The 27,490-nt window shown below is 40.5% G+C and overlaps 1 protein-coding gene across 1 annotated transcript in view; it reads left to right on the top strand.

Annotated features, from left to right (window-relative positions):
- The window catches only part of LOC140324871 (E3 ubiquitin-protein ligase TRIM11-like), an 18,894-nt gene extending 1,876 nt beyond the window's left edge, over positions 1 to 17,018 (top strand). The window contains exon 2 of the mRNA XM_072402994.1: positions 15,610 to 17,018. Coding sequence (XP_072259095.1) covers positions 15,610 to 16,662 — 1,053 coding nt within the window. The 3' untranslated portion in view covers positions 16,663 to 17,018. The remainder of the gene's footprint in view (positions 1 to 15,609) is intronic.
- Positions 17,019 to 27,490: the final 10,472 nt, after the last annotated feature.

Below are 27,490 nucleotides of genomic sequence, written 5' to 3' on the forward strand. Positions count from 1 at the left end.
TCTCCCATTCCTAATCTCCTCCTATCCCACGTTGTACACTAGCCCAGCCCCCTCTGGCAACACTACCCTTTTTCTTAACCCCTTAAAAGCTCTGGGCTAGGCCCAGCCCCCGGTCATGTAGTCACTGCGCCTAATTCTTACGGCTACGTGCCTCTCTCAAAAGCTCTATAAATAAATTTTGTATATAGTTGGACTTGATTCAGGAGTTGTTGGGCGGGCAATCGGGAAGGCTATTCCACTGTTTGAAAATCTGCCGAGACAGAATACATACTATTCTAAGATCTTTTCTCATCCTACCTAGGTAATAATATAAACCCAGGACAGGTTATGAGCCTGGGTTAGTTAGAGGCACCCCCGATGTTTTATTTTAGTTAAAAACACTATGAGTTCAGGACTATAGGCATGAGCCTGAAACTTTGAATAATTTAGGCTACTCCTAAGACACATGAGCTCTTGGTTACTAGAACCGATAGATAAAGTGAGCACTAACAGTACACAATAACTGTGTTCCCTGTCTTGGCCGATCCCTCAAAAAAGGGAGGATACCTTCAAAAATTAGTCAGAATAAAACAAAAATGCCTCCCCCTGAGGTAGGAGAAACATGTAAGGATTATGTAGCCCATGTCTGTGGCACAGACTATTATTTAGTTATTGCCTGAGTGGATAATATGACAGGATGGACAGAGGGGATGAAGAGTGTAAATCCATTCCCTCGGGAAGGGGCTAATGACACCTTCCATATGGACATGGTTAAGGGGTTATGTTTAGGAGACACTGATTCTGTTAAACATAGAGGGACGTCTTCTCACTTTTCTTGTAGATTCTACTACTACTAGTGCTACTAGTAGAACTATATGTGAAGATTATTATAGTGGTCCGAGATAGAATGCTGAGCCCTCTGTGGGAATTAATGGGATACCTACAAGATCCTAAAAAACTTCTCCTCTCCCAGTTCAACATCCATACAATCACCAGTCAATGTTCACACACTGTTTCAGGATTATCCCAAATTGTTCTGTGAATCTGGACACTTTCATGTCACATCCTCAGTTATGCCCATTCATGTGCCAAACAGTGGTTGTTTTTTTTATCTGGAATGCCAACCACAGGATCTGCTACTTGATCAGGTTCCTCCTGAGGTTTGGGCAAATACTGACCAAGGTGTTGGCTTAATCTTTTTTACACCATACAAGGCAATGCTTAAGCCCGGCACTGCACCTGTCTACATTAAACAATATCCACTTTCCCCAGAGAAAGAAAAGAAAATTTAACCAATGTTAATGGAATTTCTTGAGGCAGGGGTTATTGAGGAAATTATTTCTCCCTACAACACACCTATCAACCCAGTGTAGAAAGGCTGACAATACCTTTAGGTTTGCCCAGGATCTTAGAGCAGTAAATGCTTAGATCATACCCATAGCCCCTGTGGTTCCAGACGTGCCATCTCTGCTATCAGCTATTCCTGCCCATGCAGAGTTTTTCTCTGGTATTGATCTAAAGAATGCATTTTTTTCTATCCCAGTTGACAAGAAGTCATGACCAATTTTTGCTTTTACATTTAAATATCGCCAGTATACTTGGTGTAGAATGCCTCAGGGTTATGTAGATTCCCCGGTAGTCTACTCCATTGTCCTCCAAACTACACTGCGCGGAGTGCGCATGCGCCGCCCGTCCGAGCTGGCTGCTTGCTGATTGGCTCGGCGCTCTCCGGTTCCCATAGAGGCTCCCTGCAGCGGATAGGATCGGCAGCCACGTCCCCCACAGGCGGCTTCCTCTTCTAGTACCCGGCTCTTCAGTGCAGGATGATGGGGAAAGCCGGGAACAAGGCAAAAGACCGCGTTTCCCGGTCTCAGACGGCGCTTCCAGCCCCCAAGATGGCTGCCGTTCGGGAGCCACGAGGATGTGAGGCTCCAGAAGAGATGAAGGGAGTGAGCGGCTCCCCTTCAGGTACCAGCAGGGCTCCAGGGGATAAAGGAGGGGAGAAACACGTGCCACACAGTTCCCCAGAGGCCAGCCATGATATGCTGGCTGTCCCCAGCCCTCAGATTTCTTAACTACCCCCCTCTCCAGGTTTTTCACCTACGGCTTACAGTCACTCCAGCATGCAGGGAGAGGACTCTGTATCACCCGTTCACAATTTGCACCAGCTTGATCATGGTTCCAAATTTTCTGCTTTATTGCAGGATCCTCCTACATGTTCTCCCCATCTTTGCTTCCGGAAGCAGAGAGCAGGCTTTATTTGAATTTAGCTGGCCTCTTGCAGTCTGAGCTGGCGAAAGTTACTGAAAAAATTACCTTGGGAGTACGACAGGACTTACAATCCTTAGGTGCTAGAATTGATATGTTTGAGAAAAAAAGTGGATGAGATGGTGTCCTGTGTTAATCAGAATTCCAAAGAGATAAAGTTCCTGCACGATCAGATTGAGGCCATGCAGCTTAAACTGGACGATATGGAAAATAGATCCTGCAGAAATAACTTTAGGATCAGGGGTCTCCCTGAATAGGTTAAGGATGTTACAGAGGCGGTGACACGCTTCCTTCACAATCTGCTACCAGATTTGCCAGAATCACAATTACTACTTGACAGGGCGCATAGAGCTCTCATGGCCCCTAAACAAGATGGCCCACCCAGGGATATAATTGTTAAACCCCACTACTTTACTACTAAGGAAGCACTCTTGAAAGTAACCCAGGGCTTGGATTTGATCGAGATGGAGGGTCACCAGATACAAATCTTTTCGGACATAACACCATTCACTATCCAACGTAGGAGAGCCCTTAAGCCTTTATTGCAAATTTTGATTGACCACAAGATCAAATATAGATGGGCCTTCCCTTTGAAATTGATTTTTCAACTACAGGGGAAAACTTTTTCTTTTTCATCTTTTGAGGAGGGGGAACGACTCCTCCGAGATCTGGACTTACTCCAGAGAGCAGATGTACAGTCTACTTCAGACAAGGAGGCATCCATGTTATTGTATCCATTGTGGAATAACACAAAAGCAGCGGGGAAACAAATACAGAAAACATCTTGAATATTTGAGTTGGACGCAATCCTGTTTTACCTCATGATGTACAGTTCTTGATGACATGTTTATCACCTCTGAGACCCTTTTGATGGGACTGTGACTCCATTATATATTTGGCACTGTTTTTGTATGTTTTCTAACTTAATCCTGAGTTGGAGTGCTTGGGTTAGTTATGACCCAGGCGGGTTAACGGTTGTTGTTGGCTAATTCCTAGGGGTCTTTCACGATATGGTTGTCACATTAAACATGTTTGGCTCTAACTTAATGGGTCCCCCGATTTTACCTCGTCTTGGGGGTGTTTCCAATTCCATAATCCGAGGCTAGATTGTATGACACTGTTTATCGCTTCATTGTTCTATTTACTTTGTGGCTGCCGAGCCATCTTTATCCATGAGGCTCCCCTGGTTTGTTCTGTGCATATTATGTTGCAATCTGTCTTGTTGGGGATCTGATGCGTTCATACTTGTTTTTTTAGAGGAGTGGGATCCGGGGGGGTTACACATGCCCTCCAGTTACAGGGAATTTAATTCGGGCCCTATTGATTTACCCGGGCCTGTAGGAAATCTCTGTGACGAAATGGAGCTCAACAGAGCTCCTGGGAGCACAGGGGGTGAGGCTGACCCTCGAGGTCCGGGAGCATGTGTCTCCCGGGAGTCGGGGGAGCACCCAATCCTCTCTGGTTTCATTCGATGCTGTTGGTTATACCGTGTGCTTTTGTTTTTTTTTTGTCTATTTAATTTAGTAGGTCTTGTTTGTCCTGTCTGTCTCCTGGTAGTGCCCTCCCTGTTGTTCCTACTGGCAGAGGAAGTGCACTGATGATCATATTGCTATTTTTTTCTCGATGTTGCCTAATTCTCATGCTGGACCTGTGACCGTTTCTGAGCTAACATTGCTTTCTCATAATGTTCAGGGCCTTAATTCCCCCATCAAGAGATCCAAGGCATTTCATTACTATAAATCCCTAAAAGTTGATATCTTAGCTTTACAGGAAACTCATTTTACCTACAATTCTGCTCCGAGGTATTTTCATAAAAACTACCCTATTTATTACACTGCCAATTCTGATAAAAAGAAAGGTGGGGTTCTCCTATGTTTTAATAAAAGTTTGAACTTTTCACCTCAGGAGATTTTTAGGGACCCGGGGGGCAGGTTTTTGGTGGTCATTGGTTATATTGGTTTACAACTTATCACAGTAGTATCCTATTATGCACCCAATGAAGGCCAAGTGGCGTTTTTCCACAGCTTCCTGGGTGAAATTTGGCCCAAAGTGAAGGGTTCCTTGATTTTGCCAGGGGACTCCAATCTGGCTCTTGACCATATTTTGGATAAATCTAAACCGGGCAGATATAGGGACCCTCCGAAAAAGAGCCACAGTTTATCGCTCCTGTTGCGATAATATGACCTGATTGATAGTTGGAGGGAGTTGAACCCATCAGCTAGGGACTATACATATTTTTCAGCAGCCCATGGCCAGTACTCGCGTATTGATCATGGTTTTGTTCAGTCTTGCGTGCTTCCCAATATCCTGGGGGCCCGGATTTTGTCTACGCCTTGGTCTGATCATGACCCATTGGCATTATTCCTTTCAGGCTTTAATCACCCACAGTCTGGGTTTCGCTGGAGACTTAACGAAAGCTTGGTTTCAGATACGCTAGTGAAGGGGGAGATAGAATGTTTGCTAAGTAACTTTTTCCAGATAAATGTGTCGAGCGAAACGTCTCCGGCTATTAATTGGGAAGCCCATAAAGCATATATTGGGGGGAGCTGATCAAGCTAGGGGCGTCACGCAAGAAGGCTCATAATAAATTGATTGAAACTGGCCTTAAGGAATACCACCAGCTGCAGCGAGAACATAAGACTAACCCTCAATCCGTGCTGAAGTCTCAATTGGAGACCAAACGCACAGAACTTAATTTACTTCTCACAGCTAGGGCGGAAAAATCGATCCACTGAGCAGCTCATAGATTTTATCTATGAAGCGATAAACCCGGTAGCCTTTTAGTTAATAAACTCACCCCCAGACCCAAATCACAAGCGCTCCCCAAAATTAAGGTCAAGGATGGTAGACTATCTCAAAACCCAGAAAAAATACTGGCCGCTTTTGAAGATTTTTATGGCCGGTTGTATAGCTCTGATGATTCCATTAATGAAACAAGCATTGACAGGTTTCTTAACAGGCTCGACCTCCCTAAACTACTTCCTAAACACAAGGCAATGTTGGAAAGCCCATTTACAGTTGAGGAATTGAATGGGGTGCTTAAATTTCTTAGGTTGGGGAGCTCAACTGGCCCGGATGGTTTTTCTAATTTATACTATAAAACATTTTGTCCTATTTTGGGGCCACACCTGATAGCCTACTTTAATTATCTGCGTGCAGGACACTCCCTGTTAAGAGACGCCAATAGACCCTATATAAGTGTGATCCCCAAGCCTGGTAAAGATGCTTCGGATGTAGCTAATTACAGGCCTATCTCGTTAATCAACTGTGACCTTAAAATTATGACGAAAATAATGTCAATGAGATTGGGCTCATTTCTGGGAGGATATGTCCATCCGGACCAGGTGGGCTTTCTGCAACATAGACAGGCCCCGGACCAAAAAAGAAGAGCAATAGACCCTTTTTTCAGTAGTTCATTCTAATTGGGATGGGGGCCTCCCACATAAAGCTATGTTGCTCTCGACCTACAAAAGGCATTTGATAGTATATCTTGGAAATACTTATTTCGGGTTTTGACTAGGATGGAATTTGGGACCCACTTTATCAACCTACTATTGGCATTGTATGACTCCCCTGAAGCAAGGATATCGGTAGGGGGATTTCTTTCCACCGCCATTCCGATTAAAAGAGGGACTAGATAGGGTTGTCCACTCTCCCCACTCTTGTTCGCCTTAGCTATTGAGCCCCTAGCTATTGCTATACATATAGACCTCAATATTAAAGGGATTTTTCGCTTTTGACTGATGATATATTGATGTTTATTACCTCTCCAAAAACAACACTGCCCAATTTAATGACTCTTTTGGATGATTTCTCTTTTTGTTCTGGCCTAAAGGTGAATAAATCTATGTCCCAGGCCCTCAATATTAATATCCCCTTGGAGACAATGGAGGGTGTGCAGAGCAGGTTTGATTTTAGTTGGCAAAAGGAGTCCATTCAGTATTTGGGGATAAGGTTGACTTCTACATATAACATTCTTTATAAAGCTAATTACATAGGTTTGTTTAAAAAACTTCATGCGGATATCCGTAGGTGGTCTCGTGCTCCCCCATCGTGGCTGGGACGGATTGTGGCTATTAAAATGAACTTACTCCCCAGAATACTTTGTTTCGTACTCTTCCAATTCAGGTCCCCGTAAAGGAGTTGGAATTCCTACAGTCTAAAATAATGCATTTTATCTGGGCGGGGAAGAAGGCCAGAATACGAAAGAACACTCTTTTCGCACCAAAACGGAGGGGGGGACTGGGGGTCCCAAATATGAAGTAATACTATGTGGCGGCACAGGTTGCACAAACCTCATTGAGCACCTTGCATGGAGCCCGTCCCCAATGGGTGGAAATAGAAAATCAGGATAAATTCTCGGGTTCCATAGAATCCCTTTTGTGGCGTAAAAAAAGTGGGCGAGGGTCTATACTAGGTCCGGCATTGTCCCACTCCATTCAGGTATGGGACAAATTCCAACACTGTTCGCAACTACTCTCACCTCATAAACCGCTAACCCCATTATGGAATAATCCGGAGTTCCCACCGGGCTTGAATTTAGCCAATTTTCATTGGTGGATCTCCAAGGGTTTCAGGAGGGTGCGGGACCTAATTGATGTCCGTGCAGTATTTTCTTGGGAACATTTGGTTAGTAGTTTTGAAATTCCCCATACGGAACATTTTCGATATAGACAACTGTTGTCATATATTAATACGGTAATCAGAGCTGCCCCGAGACCCCTGCGCTCTTCTGTATTTAAAAGCACATGCCTTTCTTTAGCTTCTACCAAAGGGCAAATATCGGTGGTTTATTCGGCCTTAGTAGCCCCCACCGATAAATTGCAATATATGAGGGACTGGGAATCTGATTTGGGTATTTCCTGGCACTTGGACGATTGGTGGGATAGGATGGATTCCCTCTCCAGGATTTCCCTGAATTCGGCTATCATAGAAGTTAACTATAAGGTAGCTCTTCGGTGGTATCTCACTCCAGACAGGCTAGCGAAAATGTTCCCCTCAACTTCCCCTTTTTGTTTTCAGGGTTGCGACTCCAGAGGTTCTATGCTGCATATATGGTGGTCTATGTCCTATAGCCAGGAAGTTTTGGGATGAGGTTTTTGACTTCATATCTAGCATTTTCCATCAATCGATTGGTAGCACTGTTGAAGCTGCTCTGTTTGGAAGTCTTGATATGCCCCTTCCAAGTCCCTCAAAAAAATTGATCAGATTGATATTACTGGCAGGTAGAATCTCCCTGGCCAAAGCATGGAAATCACCCTTGATATCTTTGGACCCTATACTCACTAAACTGAACTGGATTATGGTCAATGACAGATTGACACATACCCTAAAGAACTCGTTGGATAAATTTGAAAATATATGGGAGCCTTGGATTGTTTTTAACAATATGTAATTCATAGTTCTAGCTAACGACAAAGGATATAACATACTAGTTTTAATAATATGATCAACTTCCTCTCCCTCCTTCCCTCCCCTTCTTGGTAGTTTATTTGTTTTATGTTTGTTCCTGTCTTTGTTACATAAAGGGGACGCAGGCTTGACTCGCACTAATGTCTAACATTATTTGTGTACGGCTTTGTTTTTTACTAATGCTTAGATTTGCCTGGATTATAACATTTTTGTGGTCCACGCATTGGTTGATTTCTTACTCAAAGTTAAATTTTGTACACTCATAATAATTTGTCACTTGTTATTATACTTTGGCCTTTATCTTTTATCTTATGATTATATTATTGTTTTTTTTGTACTTATATATTTCAATAAAAATAAAAATATTGACAGTCAAACTACACTGCACCCTTGGACTGCCCCTCATGGTTCTGTCCTTCTACAAAATGTGGACGATCTCCTCATATGTAGTTTTACTCCGGAGGCCTGCCAGCCTGCCAGGACTGTGTTAGTCTAGTGGCAAGGAAAAAATTACAATGGTGTACTGAAAGTGTTGATTATTTGGGTTTTGTTCTCAGTAAAAGTGAGAGGAAAATCAGCCATGCCAGAATTACTGCTGTACTAGGTCTGCCCGGCCCACAAACCAAGAAAGACATGTTAACCTTTCTTGGCATGATTGGTTACTGCCGCCAATGGCTAGCTGATTGTTCCTAGTATGACAATATTCTGAGACAAGCCACTAAGACTTAGATGTCTAATTTTAATAAATGGTCTAATGAAATGTTGCAAGTTCTTGGTCGTTTGAAAGTGTGAAGTTTTCAAGTTCTGGTCTGGGCCTACCCGACTATGGCGTGATGTTTCACTTATTTGCCAGGGACAATTGTAAAACCATGGCAGGAGTCCTGGCGCAAGAACATGGAGGCAAATTTCGCCCTGTTGCTTTTTTCTCAAAAGTGGTTCCGGTACAGGTTCAGGGCATGCCTGAGTGTCTCAGCAGTTTGGTAGCCTGTGCCATGGTTGCTGAGATGGCTACGCCTATTACCCTAAGGTCATCCTACCATTCTGCATACCTCACATAATGTTTTAGCCTTACTAAAAAAACATACATATACAACATATGTCTGCACAAAGACGTGGATATGAAAAAAAGGCCCAACACCAGCATCTGAATTACCCGACTTTACCATTCACTCACCTACAAATTGACTTTACCCGTATTCCAAAGACAGGAAGAAAGCAGGAATATGCCCTTGTGATTGTGGATATGTTCTCTAGGTGGCCAGAGGTTTTTCCTACTACCAATGAAACCACAGAAATTGTGGTAAAGATTCTGTTACAAGAAACTATCCCCAGATGGGAATATCCCGTTCAGATTAACTCAGATAATAGCCCAGCTTTTGCGTCCAGGGTATGTAAGGAGCTTTCCAAAGCCCTTAGGATTGGCTGGAAGTTCCACCTCCCCTATCACCCTCAGAGTTCTGGGTTAGTAGAAAGGATGAATAGAACAATTAAAGAAAAAATAAGAACAATTACTGGAGGCACAATCACTAATTGGAAAATGTTTTTGCCTGTAGCCCTATCAGAAATTAGGATGCAGCCTAACAAGAATACTGGTTACTCACCATTTGAGGTCCTACTGGGAAGACCTTTCCCCACCCCTTGGGGTCCCAAGGCCCCCGTGATAGAAAAAGGGGATCTAGAAGTAGTACAGGCAGAATATGTGAGGAAACTTGTGGAAACTTTAGATCAAGTTAAAAAAGATATTGATTGCGCCTCTCCTTTCTCTCCACAGGAACCTACACATCCTTTCCAACCTGGCAACGCAGTGATAGTCCAGTGCCTGGCAAAAGGACGAAAACAGAGTTCCCGTTTGGACCACCCACCCGAGTGGTAGCAGTCACCAGAACAACGATTCTCACAGAAGAAGCTCAAATCTGGATTCACGCTAGCAGAGTGAAAAGGGTCCCTGGTTCTTCTACACCCGATGAATCCCTCCTTAAAGTCTGGTCAACGACTAAAAATACAAACTCTTTTTTTCCCTTGTATGAGTTCTGTGGGGAATGTCAGAAATTAGGATATAGCTGGGATAATATTAGAATAACTACTCTTAATGTGACTGCAGCAGAGACCTGTTTTACCTTTTCTCAGGATATGACCTTATATTGTGATGATAGAAACATAAAAAGAGGATTACCTAAGAATAGTGTATATGATTATATTAATGACACCTGTAAAAAGAATGGTTGGATAGTTAGCTCCCTGGACAATTCCATGAGTTGTAATAAGACCATTGTGACTCCCAGTTTTATCTATAATATAATGCTCCCTAAGGGATGGTTTTCTCATGTGGTAACAGCACTTACAATTATATTCCTGCCAATGTTATTGGAGGTCCCTGTGCATTATCCAGGCTGACTTTGGCCCTTCCTTGACAACCCCCTATCAGGAGAACCCAAAGATCAGTTACCAAGACTTTATCAGAAAACTGTGACTCTCCCCCTTCTCAGCTGTGCAGAATATATGAGTTTGGGGGCCTCTATATTGGGAGTGCCTGGACTGGATATATATAATACTCGTACTATAAATTCTATTGCATGTGACCTGGCGAAATCTCTGAATCATATTTCTACCGCCTTATTAAACATGCTCTTAGATCTACAAGTATTAGGAGGAGCAGTGCTAGAGACTAGATTTCTGCGGATTATTTGTTACTTAAACATAACGTAGGGTGTCAAGATTTTAAAGGAATTTGTTGTTTTAATTTATCTGACCATTCCAGATCAAATCAGTCCCATATTCAAGCATTACATGAAATTGTTAATAATATCAAGAAGGATTTTGGTTCATCCTCCTGGCAGCACTGGTTATTGAGCTGGCTGGCGGACCTAAGTTGGTTAAGAACATTATTTATCAGTATTGTAATTCTAATTGCTTCCTTGATTATTTTATGTTGTTGTATCCAATGTATTCCTTTCCTTATACAAAGTTTCCGTGCTATGTGTCCAAAGCCCACAGATCCTGGACAAAAGTATGCTATTTACCTCTCTATGTTTGAAGAAAATAAGTCATGTTCTTGACTTAAGAGGGGATTGAAGGGTTAAATAAAGTCTGTATAAGCTAATTTGAGCCATATATTTGTATAAGGAGTTGTATTTCCTCTTCTATCTACTCAGTTTAATTGTAACTAGATGGCGAAAATTCATATTTTTTTGAAATACAATGTATGTCTTGTATGCCTTGCAATGTATCAAATAACACTATATATGGCCAAAACTTAAACATCTGTATGTGAATAATGACAACACCCCTTGTATACCTATGTGTATAAAAAGACCGCCTTGTCAAATAAGGATCAGAGTATATTCCTAAGACCATACTGTGTGCGTGTGTGTTATTGGGATATCTCTCCAGACGTCTGTCTCTCTGGTGAAGGAGAAGTCCGGGTGCATTCGAGGAACTAGAAGTAGAAGCAGATCCTTTCAGTTGGTGTCGGCCAAAATTCATTGCAAATATTTTTCAGCAAATTGTGTTGGGAGGAATATTTGATGATTAAAGTAAGAAATAAATAACATTTTTGAACGATCCAGTATTTGAAGTATTTTTAAGAGGAGTTTTCTTGTATCCTCTATGTAATAACATTTTCTGTAAGTCTTTCGCCGCCTTTTCAAAGTTATCATTTCTGGAGCAATTCCTTTTAATTTTTAAGTACTCTGAAAATGGTATGCTTCTTTTCAAGGGTCCACTTCTAGCTGACAAAATATTGTTGCCAGCTGTAGGTTTGCGGTATAGTTTAGAGGACACTGTTAAGTCAGAGTTAATTTGGATTTCTGTATCGAAAAATGAAATTGAAAGGGAACATTGCATAGTAAAGCTTACATTTTGGATTTTATCAAAGAATTTCAATAATAGTGCCCTGCCAGACGATAAGGACGTCGTCGATGTACCTCCGCCACAACAAAATGTGGCCGAAATACATGAACAAAGCCTCGTCTGAAAAGAGTTCCCTCTCCAATCCCCCCAGATACAGGTTTGCGTAGGTTGGGTCACAACAGGTCCCCATTGCCACTCCCTATATCTAGAGGTCGGTCTTTCCTGCAAAAATGAACATATTCCTTGTTAGTATATACTCCAGTGATAACACAAATTTGTTTTGTTCTGAGATTGATTAGTTTCTCTCAGAAAATAATTCACTATTAGTAATCTTTTGTTATGGGGTATACTGGAGTATAAAGCCTCAATATCCATTGCCACCAATAAGGAATCACTCGGTACTCATAATCCTTTTAGTACCTTTAAGAAGTCAGGAGTATTCTTCAGATAGGATGGTAGTCCATAAACAAAGGGTCTCCCTATATCCCTGTTACCCATGCCATATACAATGGGACGTCCCGGTGGGTCCATCATTCTTTTATTATGAACTTTAGGCAGTGGATAAAAGGTTGGTAGTTTTGGTTGTTTAAATACTCAATTTTTTTTATCAATTATCCCTTCACTTATAGCCTTTCTAGATTTCTGGATTTCATTTATGGAAGTTTTCCTGATACCATTCATGATTTTCTAATATTGTAAGGCACATTTGTTCATATTTTACTTTATCCATGATGACCACCTCCCCACCCTTGTCAAGGGTTTTATTACAGTTTTAGAATTAGTTTGAAGATCTCTAATTACCTTTTTCTGATTGGCTGATCCTTCATATATATGTGAAGGCAATGAACATTGTACATTGGGTGCTTCATCAAAGAGGACCTTAACAAAGAATTTTCTCAGAAATAGTTGCACTGCTTTAATAAATTCAAATTTATCAATTTATTGCTCAAAGAGACAAAAACTTAAGCCTAATTTTAACATGTTTTACTCATCATTGCTTAGAGCATGTTTGGATAAACTAATTACCCTTAATTGTTTATGTTTGGACTTTCGTGGACATAGTTTCTCATTGGGCCCAGACTTTGGGGTCCCTGTGTTGCTAAGTAAGTGTTGTTGCCTAATAAAGGAGACGATGGAAGTGATGAAGCCTATGAGGGTATAGTGTCTTATTCAGAGTGACCATGTGCTTGGTTCTCATTATTATTTGTGATTTTAGAGGATGTCCTTGTTCCATTGGAATTTGTGTGGGTGTCAATAAAGTGACATGTTGGATGTTGTGTATCTTGTAACATGGATGTAAGACATTCTCCAGGAGTTTGTGTGTTATAACGTTTCCTATGTTGTTGTACCTGATGTAGTGATGTCTCATTGACTACAAGTCTATCTTTTAGTTCCCTGTCCTGATCCTTTATTATTGTCATCTTTACTCATTTGAGATGTTTGTGAAGAGCATTTAGAGCCAAACTCATCAATGGTTTTAGTGTTTGTTTCATATTGATTGGATCTTTTTTTGTTGTATGTGTTGGTCTTAGAAGCCTGTGTCCATTTATAAGCTTTTCCAGCAAGGGAGGCTTGTTGGAATTAGGGAGGCTTGTTGGAATTAGGGAGGCTTGTTGGAATTAGGGAGGCTTGTTTTGCAATTAGACTGAGGAAGTTAGCCCCAAGGTCTCTGGATTATTCTTATCCAATTTTCCTTGGTCTCTTTTAGGCTGCATACACACGTGCAAATTTGTTGTTGAAAAGGATCCTTTCCAACGACAAACTACTGCACGATGCATGAACTACTGTTGTACATACAGCACCGATCTGCTCCATGGAGAGGGAGATCGACAGAGTGGCACCCTGCTGCGCGCTCTTCCCCTTCACTTCCATTAGGACTGTTCGTCAGTCCATTGTCCATAGTGCGTGGATCCCTCAGGATGGTCGTTCAGACGATGTACACACGTAACAATAACGGCCTTGAACCGATTATCGGACGAGAACAATTGCAAGTGTGTATGTAGCCTTAGTTCTGTTGTATGATACAACAGAATGATGTTTGATATGGAGGAAGGGATTAAAGGGGAGGATAAGTCGTGGCGGGGAGGAGAAGGAAAGAGAGGGATAATTCAGATATGGTTTTAAAAAATGGGGCCAGTTGCCAAATTTTCTCCCATGGTTTTTGACTTTTTACTGCCATTTGGGGCCCTGACAAGAATTTTTATTCAGTTAACATATTCTTTAAAAATACCAATGCAGCAATACTGCTCTTCACTTTGAGTGGATAAGGTGATTGCTTGATGTAAGTATGGGCCCTACCAACAAATATAAATATTATCATTTATTAATTTTAAAAGCAATACAAAAAGCTGATTGTACCAGGTATTGTACTGCATATGTGGGTTCTTTTTAGTAAACATGGGGTCATTCCAACACTTTTACATTATCTGTCATATGTTCTTCTGAATTGCCTGATAAAAAAAAATTAAGCACAATTATTTATAACTTACTTTTTGTCTTAACGGTAAGGCCTGGCCTAAGGGGAAACTGAAAAGTTTTAGACATTACAAAACTGAAAATCCATTTTTAACAGAACTTGATTTGTGGCTCTGTTCATACATCTTTAAATATAAATACAATTTGAAAAAACAAAAACCAAAGCAATCATAGAAAACAATTTTACAATATAAAGCCTTGCCTTTGCTGAACTATGGGCATATGTGGACACAAATCTCATTTCTAATATGTATAATAAATAAATGTTTTGTGTTCCAGAACAAACTCCCAAATGTTTTGCTGTCCTTGGGTTTTGCAATTACCTCTGAAACTTTGTTTTTCATTTTTTTGTTTTATTTTTTGGTGGGGGGACTCATCCAAGGTTCCTACCACTAATTCCAGATCTTGGAGCTGATATTGCAATCGTCCCCTACAAGCGTCGTCAAGACCAGCTCATGCTATGTAAAATGATATTTTGTCCTGAGGTTACAAACAGGTCGCTAAACAGTTACAAAGAATGTTGTGGGTACAAGGACTGTGACATGTGTATTTACTGTAAGTAGTACTCCCATTGACTATACCCCTTTAACCACCCCAATATTTTGCCTGTCACAAGTTGTTACCTCCTGCCTCAGGTGTCTGATATTATTATATGTTGTTGCCTGGTCCTGAGGGGAAGAATGCCCGGGAATACTTCTGCAATCACAATGGGCTGCTGCTTCTGCCTCAACACTTCCATTAGATGGTATTGATGGTGCCACTCATATGGTGGGGATTTCAGTTCTTACAGCCACAAGTGTCTAATGTTACTTCTACCTAAGATGGTCTGCTTGTCTCACTCTACTATTCTGTTGGACTGAAAATTGTGGGATCTCATTGCCAGTTTATGTAAGGAATTCTCCTATGTAAAAGAAATGAGTGTATTGTTCTATTAGACTGGATGATATGGGGTCATACTGACAAAGTGAACAATTCTCTAACCTAAAAGGAGTCAATCTGCTATGCTGCTAGCCTGGATAATAATGGAGGCCTTAACGTAAATGTCGAGCCCCGCCAACAATTGTACAGGATAGTATAGAAACCTGTTAAATATAATCGTCATTTGAAAAGGTATTGTATATAAATATGCTGAAGAAAATAAATCTGTACTGTGATTTTATAATGGGTTATGGGTGGAGGATGGATCACCCAGTGAATGGTGCACTACCAAGGTTTTTCACACATTCTCATGTGGTATAAACAAAGATTTGCTGTTCGAGAATACAAACACAGAAGAAAGCCAAAACACAAATAGAGTTAGAACAAGGACAGAGAAAACACTGCAGAAACATTTCATACTCAGTCAGTATAGTGTTTAGTCACACATGTTACCCCATAGTTAGAATAGACACACACTATGTGGACACACAGCCATAGCAGACACACCAATACAAGGAACATGATGCCAGACTCTGCTGCAGGAGGAAACCATGATTATGGTTGGTAAAGGTTCTGTACAAAAGTCAAAAACCTTATCTTGTTTCTCAGAAACAATTTACAGAGTAGTTCCAGTAATATCAGAGACTTTCATTTCTCTCTGCTTAGAGCTGAGCTGGAATGTTCTATCTGTCTGAACATTTACATGAGATGGAGTCACTGGATGAGGCCTCTGGAAAGAAAAGGAATAAAATGAGAAATATTCTGCAGAAACTGCTGATAAGGAGAGAGGAGATGGAGGGAAGAGTGCAGAGTCTGCAGGAACACAGGAGGAAAGTAGAAGAAAAAGCAGCCGGAGACACAGTCACTGTCCTGTTTAGAGATCTCAGGAGACATCTGGAAGACCTGGAGAAGAGAGTCCTGAGTGAGATCTCCGGGAAGGCAGAGCGGGTCTCATTATCCATGTCGGATCTGATCCAGGAGCTGGAAATAAAGAAGGATGAGCTGTCCAGGAAGATCCATCACATTGAGGAGATGTGTAACATGGCGGATCCACTGACTGTCTTACAGGAATCAGACACGGGGGACTTGTGTGATACTGAGGATGGAGATGATAGAGAGAGACATGATAAACTCCTCCATGATGGGGGGGATGTGGATGTGGCTGGGGTCTTACACACAGGTTTATCTGATATAATAAGAGGGGTAAATGTATACTTCTATATACAGGGAGCTGAGGATATATCACTGGATGTAAGCACAGCTGATAATTATCTACTTATATCAGAGGACAGGAAATCTGCATCCAGGACAGATATAGAGCAGAATCGCCCAGATACACCGCAGAGATTTCAGTATTATCCTCAGGTATTAAGCAGTCAGAGTTTCTCCTCAGGAAGACATTACTGGGATGTGGATGTTGGGGGATCAGATGAATGGAGAGTCGGGATGTGTTACCCCAGTATAGAGAGGAGAGGATGGCAGTCAGTGATTGGAAATGATAATAAGTCCTGGGGTTTGGTCAGGTCAGGTAATCAGTACTCAGTGATACATGAGTGTAATAAGATCCTCTTACCTGCCGATATCTCCAGTAACAGAGTCAGGATATATCTGGATTATGAGGCCGGGCAGATCTCCTTTTATGATCTGTGTGACCCCATCCGACCCCTCCACACATTCACCGCCTTCTTCACTGAGCCCCTCCATGCTGGGTTTGGTGTATTGGAAGGTTGTATAAAGATTTGTAGGGGGAATCAGATGTGAGAACTCCGCCCTGAATCTGGTGACTGAAAGTGCCTGAGACACTCCATTTTGTTTCTCATTCAAGTTTTTAGTTATAAGAGATAGACGTATTCCTGGTTTATTTAGAATTTATGTGTAGAGGCCTGATGCTCTGCCAAATAAGTGTCCTTGCTAACATCTGCTAAACTCAGATAATGCTAACAATTAATGAATAACAAGATGTTCTGTACATGTCTGAAACTATGTAGCTAAGCAGTTTTATTTTAGAACAAGTATACTAGTATACTTGTTCCAATGTAGTAAATGAGCATGCGCTGTGATATTTTGTTATGATATATACACTAGATGTTTGTTACAATAAAGTTGAAGGTTGCTTGCAACTTACAGTTGGTCCATATAGTGTGTGACTGTGAGGAGTGGGCACTGACGTGAGAACCATCTTATCCACAGTCTGTCATAACACTAACTTTGCTTTGTATTGTCCATGTTGTATAAAAATGTTTATTACCAATAACAATGGGGAATAATTTTGATCAAATTTTTTCTTGACGTCAATTTTTACACTCATTTCCACTAAAATAGCTATGGTGATTCGGGTGATCGCGTCGGTTTTTTTCTCTACCACTTATTTTAGTGAGAATATTGTAGCGTGTATTTGTATTGGCAATTCATTTACACACAGACAGTGTGCTCAGAGGTTGTGTGCTCCTCTATGTAGTGAATAAGCAAAATAGAATTTTCTACTTACACACGCATTTCCTTACTTTCAGATCATGTCTGGCTCTGCTGTTTCTCGTTCTATGTGCCTAAACACCCCTGATTCATTTTGTCATATTATTATTATTATTATTATTAATAATATTATTAATAATATTATTAAACAGGTTTTATATAACACCAACATATTACGTAGCGCTGTACATTAAATAGGGATTGCAAATGACAGACTAATACAGACAGTGATACAGCCCAGTGGCTCATTCAGATGAAATCTCAGTGCTGGTTTGAAGAGGACTCTGTAACGGATTTGATCAGCATGAGCTGAGTGATTTGGGACTATCAAAGAAGGCTTCAGAACTCCTAGCATGAAGACTGCGTGAGAAAAACTTACTTGAAAAAATGTACGAAGGTATCATACTTTCCAAGCAGAGAAATTGCATTTCTGCAGTACTTTAGGATTAGCAGTGGCTTTGTGTATTGCCATAACATACCTGGTTAAATTGAGGAATTGGGAATTCCAATCCATAACTCAAATGAATGGTGATTATTCATTGATAGCTCAAAGTGGAGCTTAAACTGTGTCCTCCTCCACAATGACAATATATTTGGGCCACTCCCAATTGGCCATTCAGTTTCTCTTTTTGAAGAATAGACATAGTCATTGAGTTGTTGCACAATTGGGTCATCTGTGTGGACCTTATAATGGTGTGCTTCCTTCTTGGTCAGCAATGCGGATACACCAAGTATCCCTGTTATCTGTGCATGTGGGACAGCAGAGCTTGTGAGAGACATTGGGGGGAAAGGAATTGTCCTCCAAGATTTGCCCTAAAACCAGGAGATCCAAACATTCTACATGGGCCACTTGTTGATAGAAAGAATATTATATTCCCGCCTGTGCACATGGAACTGGGTCTGATGAAGCAGTTTGTTAAAGGTTTGCCAACTGAAGGAGAATGTTCCAAGTTCCTCATGTTGGCTAGCTGGTCGTTTGAAGAAATAAAGGCCGGTGTGTTTGATGGTCCACAGATTCTGCAGCTCATCAAAGATAAACATTTCATCAGGACAATGTCAGAAGTCGAAAATTATGCTTGGTTATCATTCAGAGCCATTGTCAAGGACTTTCCTGGAAACACACGAGCAAATAATTACACAGAAATTGTCCTGAAACTCTTGGAGAGCTACAAAATGCTTGGTTGCAATATAAGCATGAAGGTGCATTTTCTGCATGTCCATCTTTCTAACTTCCCGGGAAAACCTTGGTGCAGTCAGTGATGAGCAAGGTGAATGATTCCCCCAAGATGTGAAAGTCATGGAAGGACGGTATCAGGGTAGATGGGATGTACATATGATGGCTGACTATTGTTGGAGCATCCGGCGGGATTGTCCTAACACTGAACACTCCAGGAAAAGATAAAGGCATAAATATTTACCTTAACCGCTTACCTGATGTCATAGAGTAACAATAAATCCTTGGTATGAACAAAAGAAATTAAAAAAACAGTACATTCAAGTTAATATTTTATCATTTTTGCATTGTATGTAAAATTTGTATGTTTTTTGACAAAAATGGAGCGTGCCATGTATTGTAAAAACTGGATGTGTTACCCAGATAATTTCATCTTCCCTGACCAATCTTTTCTGTGTAGGGTGTTCTGTGGGTGGATGGACAGGATTATCTGTTCATTACTGATACACGATACATAGTGATAATGATTTGTATGTTCTCAATACATTTACATATTGTGCTTACATGTATCGTTATCCCAATGTACTCTTTTGTTTATGCTGACAGAAATGCAACTTCCAGCAAAACTCTGCAACAGAGGTATATGTTTCGCTGGTCACCACTGAATGCGAAAAGCCTTGTTTTGGGGCCACACCTGTACAATAGTGTACTAAAGCCAGATTTAGGGTCCCTTCCTGTTGTGGCGTCCAGTCAATGAACAATGGACTCCATTATGTAGATGCCATATGACGGGTCAGATGTGTCTTTCTGCTTTAGGCAGATTTATATTTATTATTATTTATACGTATAGGCATCCCATGTCATTATTTATACATTTAGGGGTTCTATGTAAATATTATACACATGGGCTTTACATGTCATTATTTATACATATAGGCGTTCCGTGTCATTATTTATAAATATCGGGGTTCTATGTCATTATTTGAACATATAGGGTGTTGCACCTCAAGATTGTTTATAGATATTTATAGATACATGTGGATAGATATAAATGTATATATGTATATATATATATATGTATAGGTATGTGTGTGCGGATATATGTATATAGTACACTGTAGGAGATATCCCAACAATACAGTAATGCAGGGCTAGGAAAGTGATGTTTAAACAATAAACCTGTTGTATCTCTGTACTGGCCTCTGGCCCTCCTAGGGGTCTCTAATTATAGGACTTCACAGGAATAACAAAAGCTAGTAAATACCAATACAGGGTTTGGTTTGTCAAGGAACAACAAACAAACAGATGAAAGAACAGATCACCATTAGGACCTTTAAGGGGCAACAAACCCATCAAGCCTGAATCAGCAGAAGATGGAGACATAATTGAACAGATGGGTTGGGCAATGACCCAGCTGGACCTCTTGTGGACCCCTAAACTTAGATTCCAGCAAGAGATTCTTATATCAAATTTAGTTGGCAGGTCCATCAAATTACATTAACCAATCCCAATCTAGTGGGGTGCATGTCAACTGATGGTCCCCAATGTTACCTAATGGGACTTATACAAGGGGAGCTGGGATAATTAATAAGGAGAGTTCGTAGAAGAGTTCTCAGGGAATTAGGCTCCTGGGGTACCCATCCACATCTTTACAGGTAGCTATAACATGTTCCTGAATTGCATTCCTATATTGTCTAGTATATGTTCTTAATTAGTGTTTTATTCTTAATTAAACTGAGTGACTAGCTATCATTTGTGTATGAACCTTCTTTTATTGAATATCTATATGCATTGATAGGGGATATAACATCCATATTTAGGCAGATAAATATTCCAAAATCAACAGTGGTGACCATAGACTCACGACACAAATTAGTGGGTTCATTCAAACAGCTTCTGTTTCTGTTTTTATGTAAAAGTAGAGTTAAGTGAATACAGGCTGAGCCAGCCATTCAGACAAGTTGAGACCACACTGATATTGTATTCGATATTTAATGCTGAGTGGGTATTGGTAACAGACCATACATCATTGCATGCTTTAGTATTTGCTGTATTTGCATTACTTTACATATGGTTGTTTAGATATCCCAAAATAAAAGTGTATTGGATGTACTTCTAATAAAGCGGTTTAAATCAACAGGGGAGGATAAACTTGGGATCATTATCTGGGATATATTCTCAGTAGGAACTGGTGAAGTTGTTAGTAGGAATAAGGAATTGTTTAAGAACCCCTCACTGAAGTTTGTTGTTACAAAGCAAGTTATAAGAAGTTGGATTAATTAAATCTGTGAACTATTGTGTGCTGTTTCAGTGATACCCAAGATAAGTGGATGTTAATGTTCACATTAGTTGGTGAATTCAGCAATTAATAAGTCTGATTGATGTTATAAAGTACATAGAGTGATATTTTGGTTCTTGTTTTGGACAAAAGCATTCTAAATTGATATAACCCGAGCATGGTTCAGATAGCCATTGCATTTTAAGATTTTTGTTTTATTGTCAGCAGTGGTTAAGTTTATTACTCTGTTTAGGCGGGAATGGAGGTGGAGGTGATCCTTGATATCACTCTCTATTGTTGACTATTTACTGTAAAGCTGACCATTGTTCTTATCAGACATGTCAATGTATTGACTATTTATGGTGAGCAGACCCCTTTGTTCTATTAGGTCTTTGTTCTTCAAAAGGTGTTAGCCTAGAGTGGCATAACTTTATCTGGCATTTCTTTTTTTGTTCTTGATTTTTATTTACATGGTCACCTGTTACAGGTCTACAATTTAAAAAAAAAAAAATTCATGAAAAACAGTGGATCACTTTTGGTACAGAAATCTAGACCTCAGTGTAACGCTCAGGTGGTTAAATAAGACTTCCACCTTAAATGAGATGATCAAATATTGTCATGAAGAGCAAGTTAAAAATTATAGATCTGCCCAAGGTGAATTAATTAAATACAAGCAGTTATTAGTGAAATCTGAGACTGAGTGTGGTCACCTTATTAGTGCCTTTAAAGCTCAAGAGCAAATCGAAGAAATGAAAAAAGGCAAACCCATTGACCACACCAAATGCAAGCAGAGAGAGGCATGGCTCATACAAACCATTACTATTCTGAAAGGAAGGGCTGCCATTTCCAACCAATTGGACCAAAGTAAAAACACTGCACCAGCTTGTGCAGAGGACATGTCCATCAGTAAGGCTGCTGCCATTGCCAAGAGTAACCAGCAAATGCAAAGAGAACAAAACATTGCCTCCGGAGAAGGATGAGTTTGTTAGTAAAATAGAAGGTTCTTCTATATCTTCAGGCAAAGAGAGAGTTATACAACACCCACATGCAAATGAAACTGATGTGACTTGTTTGTATAGTAGGACAGTGACCTATTTCAGTGTTTGTAGGGAAGGTCGAACTCTAATAAAACCATTCCTTTGTATTGTAAACAGTCATAAAAGGCTCTGGATATTCCAGGTCTTCAGCCTAACCCTGTGTCAGGGGTAAGTAAATGTGGTAATGCCTTTCACAAGATAAGATGCTATGCTTGTGGACTGTTCGGCCACATTGCCAGATTTTGTTTGTCCCTTGGTACTGAAAAGAGGATAAACCAACATCCATATAAAACATACAGACGTGATACTGAGGTGCTACCTAATGCACAGCACTGTATAATATGCTGGTATGATATAAATACTGTGTAATAATATCAATTAATATTATTTTAATATTGATATTTTATTTCATTTTAATTTTTGGTGTGTTGTAAGGAGACGCCTCCAATTGTATAATTGCAGTCAGGGTGAAAAACAATTCCACATTTTTTTTTTGGTACCTGTATTCTTTCATTTTCTTTTTCCCTTTTGGGCCTGACTTGCACATTGTTAAGTGATTCATTAACATACAAATCACTAGTCTTTTAGAGAAGCTGCCTTTAGGAAAGGACCATTTAAAGGGAAGGTCATTCTTTCCCAGAACTTTGTTTTATTGTGGCAGACATTAAAATTTTGGTTAAAAATATAGATTTAATGCGCCTTGACAATAAAAATTAAATGGGTTAAGAAAGGAAAGGAAGTTAAAGAAGTATTAAATCTTTATTCCTTTTTTTTCCTGTGTGCTAAAGTTTTATTGAATATCTATATGCATTGATAGGGGATATAACATCTATATTTATGCAGATAAATATTCCAAGATCAACAAGGGATAATGGGGGGTGGGGGGGGGGGAGTACCGGTTCTGAGAGTAATTTCCTCAAGTTTATAACTGTTTTGAAGGCTTCACCTTTTGTTGCCTTGAGGAAGGTACCCTGTGCAACCCCCAAAACCTTGGCTTTCCTAACACATTGTGACATCGCTTTCACAATAAAGGAAGAATCCTGTACATTGGAGTGCTGGGGACTTCATCTTCTGTTTATAAGGATAAATCTTTCCAATGGAAAATTTACTTTCACCTCCTGTTCTGTGTATAGAAGAATGAAAATCTTTTTGTGGCTGCAACATCTAAAGAATGCCATCAAATTTCATGTCATAGGGGGTACGAGAGGTGTGGTATATGTGTGCAGTGTATAGTGTGAGGAGGATAAGACCACTGTCTGCATTCCATTGCTTCTCCTTTCCCATCTTTCCATTTCTGAAAATCTAATATTGGGATTTTTGTTTTCCTTCGCTGAACAAAGCTTCCTCTTCTGTGCTGAGATCTCAGTGTCACATAGTAAGGATCCCAACCTGTATAGAAGAATGTGACACACCCAGCCCCATTCTATTTCAGAGTGAGAGAATTTCACTTTCATTTCTCCCTTCTTCTATCAGCGATGGCGTCTGCTCATCTGAGAGCTGAGCTGGAATGTTCTATCTGTCTGAACATTTATACGGATCCTGTAACCCTGAAATGTGGACACAGCTTCTACCGGGTCTGTATTACCCGTGTGTTGGATACACAGGAGGGGTCTAGAGGTTATTCCTGTCCTGAATGCAGACAGAAGTTCCAGGTGCGGCCTGCACTGCGGATGAACATAAGACTGAATAACATAGCAAAGAATTTCCCGTCTGCTCAGCCAGATCAAGAGGAGTCCGGGGTCCTCTGTACTCACTGTGTGGACTCACCTGTACCTGCTGTTATATCCTGTCTGCTCTGTGAGGTTTACCTGTGTGATAAACACCTGAGAGTCCACAACAAGGGACCAGAACACATCTTATGTGACCCCACCTTGTCCCTGGAGAGCAGGAAATGCTCCATACATAAGAAGATCCTGGAGTATTACTGCACTGAGGATGAGACTTGTGTCTGTGTGTCGTGCTGTCTGATTGGGAAACACAAAGGACATGAGATGGAGTCACTGGATGAGGCCTCTGGAAAGAAAAGGAATAAAATGAGAAATATTCTGCAGAAACTTCTGGCAAAAAGAGAGGAGATGGAGGGAAGAGTGCAGAGTCTGCAGGAACACAGGAGGAGGACAGTCCTGAGTGAGATCTCCGGGAACGCAGAGCGGGTCTCATTATCCATGTCGGATATGATCCAGGAGCTGGAAATAAAGAAGGAAGAGCTGTCTAGGAAGATCCATCACATTGAGGAGCTGTGTAACATGGCGGATCCACTGACCGTCTTACAGGAATCAGACACGGGGGACTTGTGTGATACTGAGGATGGAGATGATAGAGAGAGACGTGATAAACTCCTCCATGATGGGGGGGATGGATTCTTTAGGGAAGAATCAGTGTAGTTCATTTTGCATTGTGACGTTAAACACATCCCAGTTTCTCTTATGGTCAGATTCACTTTTGCTGTTGTCTACCTCAATCTTTGTGAATATAGAAGTTGTTGTTTAAGTCACATGGTCTCATTTTGTCCTTCTATTTCTTCTCTGCTTTCTCCCCTCTATCGTGTAGAAGTAAAGGATAATTTGTTTGTATGACACAAGTGTCCGGGTGGTAAGTGTACAGACCAGGGCCATTGAAGGTTTTGTCAACAAGGTGTAAGACGCACCACCTCCTTGGCTAGGTCTTATTGATTGTTGACCCAAGACAGGTGAAAGTACGGTGACACCGAGTTGGGTGCCTATGTCATGTTACGTGTTAATTGTGTAGGATTAATATTAGAAAAGAGACAGGGGGATATTGGAACGGATATTATTAGAGCTGTATTGCAATCAGCTTATAACTTACACTTATGGTCTGCCACTAGGGAGAGTCCCCGTAGGTAGACTAAACCACAAAAGCTTCATAAATTAAATTTGTATGTAGTTGGACTTGAGTCAGGAGTTGTTGGGTGGGCCATCGGGAAGGCTATTCCACTGTTTGAAAATCTTAGGGTTCCTGCTTGCTGTGAACTGCCGAGACAAAGTACATACTATTCTAAGATCTTTTCTCATCCTACCTAGGTAATAATATAAACCCAGGACAGTTTATGAGCTTGAGTTAGTTAGTGACACCCCTAATGTTAGTTAAAAACACTATGAGTTCAGGACTATATGAATGAGCCTGGAACTTTGAATAATTGAGGCTACTCCTAAGACACATGAGCTATCAGTTACTAGAACTGATAGATAAGTGAACACTAACAGTACACAATAACTGTGTTCTCTGTCTTGGACGGTCCCTGAGTGAGTGGGAATAAGACAAAAATGCCTCACCCTGAGGTAGTAGAAACATGTAAGGATTATGTAGCCCATGCCTGTGGCACAAACTATTATTTAGTTATTCCCTGGGTTGATAATATGACAGGATGGACAGAGGGGATGAAGAGTGTAAGTCCATTCCCTCAGGAAGGGGCTAATGACACCTTCCATATGGACATGGTTAAGGGGTTATGTTTAGGAGACCCTGTGTTAAACATAGAGGGACGTCTTCTCCCTTTTCTTGTAAATTCTGGTGCTACTAGTAGAACTATATGTGAAGATTATTATAGTGGTCTGAGAGAGAATGCTGAGCCCTCTGTGGGAACTAATGGGATACTTACAAGATCTTATAAAAATCCTCCTTTCTCGATCCAACATCCTGTTCGGCCACATTGCCAGATTTTGTTTGTCCCTTGGTACTGAAAAGAGGATAAACCAACATCCATATAAAACATACAGACGTGATACTGAGGTGTATTCACGGACAGGTAAATCTAGAGGACCCTAAAACACACAGTACTTGGCTATTGGTCTATTTTATGTACAGTGCTACCTAATGCACAGTACTGTATAATATGTTGGTATTATATAAATACTGCGTAATAATACCAATTAATATTATTTTAATATTGATATTTTATTTCATTTTAATTTTTGGTGTGTTGCAAGGAGAAGCCTTGCAACTGACTGACTGCAACTGTGTTGCAGTCAGGGTGGAAAACAATTCAATATTTTTTTTTGGTAGCTGTATTCTTTCATTTTCTTTTTCCCTTTTGGGCCTGACTTGCACATTGTTAAGTGATTCATTAACATACAAATTACTAGTCTTTTAGAGAAACTGCCTTTAGGAAAGGACCATATAAAGGGAAGGTCATTCTTTCCCCGGAACTTTGTTTTATTGTGGCAGACATTACTAGTCTTTTAGAGAAACTGCCTTTAGGAAAGGACCATATAAAGGGAAGGTCATTCTTTCCCCGGAACTTTGTTTTATTGTGGCAGACATTAAAATTTTGGTTAAAAATATAGATTCAATGCGCCTTAACAATAAAAGTTAAATGGGTTAAGAAAGGAAAGGAAGTTAAAGAAGTATTAAATCTTTATTCCTTTTTTTCCATGTGTGCTAAAGTTTTATTGAATATCTATATGCATTGATAGGGGATATAACATCTATATTTATGCAGATAAATATTTCAAGATCAACAAGGGACTCTATGTCATTATTTATACATATAGGCCTTCTGTGTCGTTATTTATATGTATGTTAACGTAGGTGTGCTGATTCACTTTTAACAGATGCATTTATATGCTGTTTTGCACATTTACTGATTGCCACATCTGGGTGATCGTGTCTGGATGAACAGGACTACGGGACCTTTCTGAAAATCTAATATTGGGATTTATGTTTTCCTTCGCTGAACAAAGCTTCCTCTTCTGTGCTGAGATCTCAGTGTCACATAGTACGGATCTCACCCGGTATAGAAGAATGTGACACACCCAGTCCCATTATATTTCAGAGTCACAGAATTTCACTTTCATTTCTCTCTTCTTCTATCAGCGATGGCTTCTGCTGATCTGAGAGCTGAGCTGAAATGTTCTATCTGTCTGTACATTTATACAGATCCTGTAACCCTGAATTGTGGACACAGCTTCTGCCGGGTCTGTATTACCCGTATGCTGGATACACAGGAGGGGTCTAGAGGATATTCCTGTCCTGAATGCAGACAGAAGTTCCAGGTGCGGCCTGCACTGCAGAGGAACATAACACTGAATAACATAGCAAAGAATTTCCCGTCTGCTGAGCCAGATCAGGAGGAGTCCGGGGTCCTCTGTACTCGCTGTGTGGACTCACCTGTACCTGCTGTTATATCCTGTCTGCTGTGTGAGGTTTACCTGTGTGATAAACACCTGAGGGTCCACAACAAGGGACCAGAACAGAGGAAATGCTCCATCCATAAGAAGATCCTGGAGTATTACTGCACTGAGGATGAGACTTGTGTCTGTGTGTCCTGCGTCAGGAGTTGTTGGGTGGGCCATCGGGAAGGCTATTCCACTGTTTGAAAATCTTAGGGTTCCTCCTTGGTGTGAACTGCCGAGACAAAGTACATACTATTCTAAGATCTTTTCTCATCCTACCTAGGTAATAATATAAACCCAGGACAGGTTATGAGCTTGAGTTAGTTAGTGACACCCCCAATGTTTTATTTTAGTTAAAAACACTATGAGTTCAGGACTATAGGAATGAGCCTGGAACTTTGAATAATTGAGGCTACTCCTAAGACACATAAGCTATTGGTTACTAGAACTGATAGATAAGTCAACACTAACAGTACACAATAACTGTGTTCCCTGT

This window comes from Pyxicephalus adspersus, chromosome 2 (genome assembly GCF_032062135.1).
Source record: "Pyxicephalus adspersus chromosome 2, UCB_Pads_2.0, whole genome shotgun sequence".
Classification (NCBI taxonomy): Eukaryota; Metazoa; Chordata; class Amphibia; order Anura; family Pyxicephalidae; genus Pyxicephalus; species Pyxicephalus adspersus.